Consider the following 5418-nt stretch of genomic DNA (forward strand, 5'->3'; position numbering starts at 1 on the left):
CCCCGCGACGCCCTGCCGCGCCTGCTGCCCGCGCTCGCCGCGCGCCTGGCGGGACCCGAGTCGGCGCGCGGCCGGCCGCCCGAGGCCTGCGAGGAGCTGCGCCTGGCGCTCGTGCAGCTGCTCGGCCTGGCCGTGCGCCTGGGCGGCCCCGCGCTCGCGCCCCACCTGGACGACGCGGTGCGCGCGCTGCGCGGCGCGCTGCTCGACCCGTTCGCCGCCGTGCGCCGCGAGGGCTGCGAGTGCGCCGCGGGCCTGGCGCGCGCGACGCCAGGTGCTGGCCTCTCGCGGGGGTCGGGACGGGGTGCGGGAGGTGGAGGCGCGGCCGCCGGCGGTGGGCCCCTCCTGGACCCGGAGGCAGCGCCGCCCCTGAGATCCGCTGGTTCTCAGAATGCAGATCCGGGAAGCCGCCGCCGAAATTGCTCAAAGGGCCTGGGATGCGGTGCGTTTCGGTAACTGCCCCCCGCCGGGGTGACCAATCCGGGCGGTTGCGGTTGCAGGCTGAGAAACACCGCTGCGGTATTTAACTTCTCATCCCCCTTTCTCGGCAGACTCTACCTGTCTTCCCTCTGGGTTGGACGGCTGTCTTCAATGGAGAGAGGCCGCTTCTCTCCTGCTTTCCTTTAATCCACTTCCGTTATTTAAAAAACTCTAATCTATTCGGGACGGTCCCTTTTTCTGAGTAGCCATTTCTGCGGGATCTTGCCCCGCTTACCTCTCCTCGCTGCCTCAGTCTGGGATTTGCGATGGCAGGAGGCCTCTCCTTAGTCCCGTTGGGAAGGCTTCCTGTAGGACAGAACGTTGAGGTTGAAGATCAGTGATCGGTTGTCAGGAGGAAACTGCTTTTGAGAAATAAGCTTGGCAGATCTGAGGAGCAAAAAGGAGGTCAAGGTGGCTGGAGGGAAGGAGGGCGGGCAGTGGGGAGCTGCTGGGGCTTTGAAATGATTAAAGCCAGGGGAGAGCCAGTGGAGGGTGTGGAGAAGGGGCTCCAGAGGCGTAGATTCAGATTTTTAAAAGATCACTCTGGTGCTCATGGAGAATTGATTACCAAGATGGCAAGAAGAAATGAGGTCAGTTGGGGTCATAATTAATCCATATTTAGATGATGGTTAGCTTGGACTTGAGTAGGGGTGAACAGTCTGCTAATAGAGATGGAGGAAAATGGATTCATGTTGAACATGGAGCTGGCAGGATTTCCTGTTGAATTGGGTGAGGGATGAGGGAGAAGGAGGTGTTGGTGGACAGGAGACAAAGGAACGGGGCTTCCTTTTGGCCCTTCCCATTAGGGACTGTCGAGATTTCCATTGTGAGTCATAAGTTTGGGTTCAAATACTGCAGAATTCTAGCAGAACTGGGGGTGAGGCTTGGGCTGGACACAGCCGTTGGGAATTACAAGCTTTTAACACATTTCTCATTGACCCTCCCCCCAGCCACTTCACTCCCTGGTCTCTGCATCAGCCAGATTGACTGCTTCTCATGCCTTCCAGCCTTTGCATGTTCCCTCACTAGATTATAAGTTTGGGAAGTGTAGGACAGTGTGCCTTGCACATAGCAAGGTACCTGCCCACAGCCCACGTGCCCGCCGATTGTTGAGTGAAGGACTGTTGCCTCTGCTTGAAGTATCTCCCTTCTCAAAATCATCTCCCTGCTCTGCCCTCTCTTGGTGAGGGGCCTCTCTTGGATCCCCATCACACTGGGAAGAGGTAGATTAATATCCTGCCTTGATCTGAGGACCTCAGGGTTAAAGAAGTCAACCAAAGCATCTCTGAAATAGCCATCTTTTGGATGGGTCTCAAGCAGCGGCAGAACTGAGGTTAGAACGCCCAGACCAGGACTATCAGAGACATTCTGGTTCCGACTTTCTGGGAGGCCCTTACAAATAGGAAGTGGAATGGCCTTGCCCAAAGCAATGTTGGCCCAGGTGTCTGGCTTCAGGCACACCCAATGTGGGGACTTTCACAGTGTCCTCTAGACTTGATCCCTCTCAGGCACCCAGGGCCACTGTCATCAGCTTCAGACTCTCCCTCACAGCTTCTGCCTCCAGCTGAGATGGGGTCAAGCCCCCAGCCTTTTCGCTTTGGTGCTGTTAGGGTCCCCTGCCTGTCCTGTGCCTCTCCCGGAGCCAGGGGTACAAACCTATGCTAGGCAGGCCTGAGCCAAGTGCCGTGCCTGCAGCAGGGACCTGGGTGGGGAGAGGAAGTTCCAAGGCACAGGTGGCCTGTCCTCTTGGGAGTCCACGGTGCTGGGCTGGGCCAAGGCCCTCGGGGAGCAGGCCTGGTAACTGTGCCCTCCTCTGTCTCACAGACCACTTCCACATGCAGTCGGAGTCCTTGATCGGCCCCCTGATGCAGAGCATCTCCCACCAGCACTGGAAGGTGCGGGTGGCTGTCATTGAGGCCACGGGCACCGTGATCCAGTTCGGCAGCGGCAAGTCGGTAGACGATGTGCTTCCTCACTTTGCTCAGAGGCTCTTCGATGATGTCCCCCAGGTAACAGGAGTTTCTCCTCTGGGTGGTCCCTCCTCTTCACCAAAAGCATGCTATTTGTAACTCACTCCTTTTTCTTTTTTAAAACTATTAGCCTGTTACACCAAATGTCTTTTGTCATTTATCTTTATTTCAGTCACAAGGTGTTCTTAGTTCATGTCTCTGAGAAACTGGAGAGAGTTGAATTGTTTTAATATATTCATTATTCTTAATTGTGAGGAATATGGAAGAGGACTATTTCCTCTTCGGACAACAGTCTAACCGTGTATACAGCACAGTTTCAGAGGCGTCTTTAATATGCCGATCCATCAAGGCAGATTTGCCTGACAAGACACAGTGGTTGGGGTACCCAACCTGGGGGGGAAGGATGGATCAGGGTAATCACTCTGTGGGGCCTTGGGACCCACAGAGAGACAGACAGAGATCAGAATACTGGCTTTTGTGTTGGCAGAAGTCAGCTTAGAGGCTGTGTCATGGATCTGAGGCCACATGTACTCATAGAACTTCACAAACCCCGACAACGAGGAGCAGAGCGAAGGCCCCAGTGGGCAGGCCCCCTCCCCGGGGAGGAGCCAAGTGAAGCGGGAGCGTGTGCTTCTGGCGACATGGGGTGGGAGGAGCAGTGGTAGTCGGCAGAAGTCCTCCGGAGTGCTTATAAAGTGCCCCTGCCTTATGGCCGGCGGGACATGAAGTGTCCTGAGGTGGCCAAGGACTGAAAAGTTGGTGGTGTGGTGGTGTGGTGGGGCGTGGCTTCTGCTGTCTTGATGGTAGAAGTGTTGGCTCCGTGCATGAAGCACGTGTGTGCCTGCCCGTCCTGCTGTCCACACACCATCTCATTTCATCCTTCACATCAGCAGCTTGCACGTCCCCTGCAGTTGGGAGGTTATGTTACCTGCTCAAGGTTGCCCAGCTGGAGCTAGCTTCTGGGCCCAGGTCCGGTGACACCAGAGACTCTTCTCTGGCACTATCTGGCCTCCCAGCCACAGGCACACTTGAGTTTTCTTCCAAGGTACTTTGGTTTTTTTATTTTTTTTTTTTATGTTTTTTTATTTTTTTTTTTAATTTATTCATGAGAGGCAGAGAGAGAGAGAGGCAGAGGCAGAGGGAGAAGCAGGCTCCCCGCCTAGCAGGGAGCCCGATGCAGGGCTTGATCCCAGGACCCTGGGATCATGACCTGAGCCAAAGGCAGACGCTTAACAACTGAGCCACCCAGGCGCCCCAACATTACATTATTTTCAAAGTATTTGGTAAAAGGTACATAATGTAAAATTTGCCATTTCAACCATTTTTGAGATAGAGTTTAGTGCATTAAGTACATTCACAATGTAATGCGACCATTGCCACCAACCAAAACTTTCTTAGCATCCCAAGCAGAATTGAGCAGTGACTCCCCATTCCTCCCTGCCCCCCACTTCCGATAGCCTCTTTCTGCATGACTGTCTGCTGAGGCTACTTCACAGAAGCAGAATCCGTAAGTGACCGTTGTGACAGACCTCCTCCCCTGAGTGCGATGTGCTTGAGGCTCACGCATGCTGGAGCACGCAGCAGGGCTCCCTTCCTTTCTAAGGCAGAGTGGCATGCGTGGTGTGGATGGGCCGTATTTGGTGCGCCCCTTCATCCACGAACAGACACCTGCGTTGTTGCCACCTCTCGGCTGCTGTGAATAGTGCTACTTGAACATGAAGGTGCAGGTCTCTGAGGCCAGCGTCCCTTCTTTTGGGCGTGGGGTGTAGACCAAGGAATAGGATTGCTGGGCCCGTAGCAGCTCTGCCGTTAGCTTATTGAAGAGCCACCAAACCATTCTCCACAGTGACTGGACCGTCTTAAATGCCCAGCAACAATGCATAAGGGCTTCAATTCCTCTAGATTCTCCTAACACTTATTTTCTGATTTTTGTTAATTTATAGCCGTTCTAATGGGTGTGAAATGGTGTCTCATTGTGGTTTTGACTTCTATTTCTCTCATGATTAGTGATGTTGAGCATATTTTCATGTGCTTATTGACAGCTTGTCTACTTACATGCCATAAGATTCAACTTTGGGGCTCACGATGCAGTTTTGCCTGCGGGCACGTGTGCACATATGGACTGGAAGGGTTGCGATACCTGTTCATCCACAGAAGGTTTAGAGCCGTTTAGCACCTGCTCTGGGAGTCCTGAAGAGGCAGAGGGGTTAGAGGAAGTGGTCTTGGCTCCTCTTCGGGACTGGGCGTGCCTCTCAGCAAGATGCTGGTACCCCTCGGGGCTTTAGGGGCCAGGACAGAAGGCCCCACTCAGGTGCGTGTCTGTGGTGTCTTGCACCAGGGTCCAGGGTGGCGTCCAGGTGACGTCCTAGGATGTCTGCTTCGCCTTGCTTGCCAGGGTTCATCCTCAGCATGTCTCCCTGAGCTGTAACAGGGTACAGGCAGAGCCAAAGGGACCCTCCTCCACCCAAGAGCCAGTCTGTCCGTTCACGTCAGGGCCAGCTGGGTGGGCCAGCACGTCGCAGCATGGGAGGCGGGGACCCAGAGCAGAACTGGGCTCTGCCAAGGGAGGAGAAGGCAGAGTGGCAGGTCAGCACTCACAAGAGACCTGGCTGCAGGAAGTGAGGCCCAGAATGGATTCCAGTGAAAAACAACAGCATTGCCCTGACTGGGACAGTGTCTCAGCTTGCTTGAGGTAGAGCAGGGGCAGCGAAGACAGGGGCTCCCTTGTATTGCAGATGAAATGGTTTTCCTCAAAGTAGTGTGGTAACTACGTACTGACAGCTTTCTATAAACAGCATTACCACATATCAATCAGGAGCTCCCTGTAAATAGCTTAGTTATGTCAAAGCTCCCTGTAGACAGCATAACTGTGTATCGATGGGTCCCCGTAAACAGCATAACTGTGTATCGATGGGTCCCCGTAAACAGCATAACTGTGTATCGATGGGTCCCCGTAAATAGGGTAAGTATT

The 5418-nt window shown here is 54.2% G+C and overlaps 1 protein-coding gene across 1 annotated transcript in view; it reads left to right on the forward strand.

Moving 5' to 3' along the window:
- The first annotated feature begins 8 nt into the window (after window positions 1-8).
- Window positions 9-5418, forward strand: part of DNAAF5 (dynein axonemal assembly factor 5) — a 48334-nt gene continuing 42924 nt past the window's right edge. The window contains exons 1-2 of the mRNA XM_034988205.1: window positions 9-271; window positions 2302-2486. Of these exons, the coding sequence (XP_034844096.1) occupies window positions 2313-2486 (174 nt within the window). The 5' untranslated portion in view covers window positions 9-271; window positions 2302-2312. The remainder of the gene's footprint in view (window positions 272-2301; window positions 2487-5418) is intronic.

Source organism: Mirounga leonina, unplaced genomic scaffold, assembly GCF_011800145.1.
Source record: "Mirounga leonina isolate KUSES-001 unplaced genomic scaffold, KU_Mleo_1.0 Mir_454, whole genome shotgun sequence".
Taxonomy (NCBI): Eukaryota; Metazoa; Chordata; class Mammalia; order Carnivora; family Phocidae; genus Mirounga; species Mirounga leonina.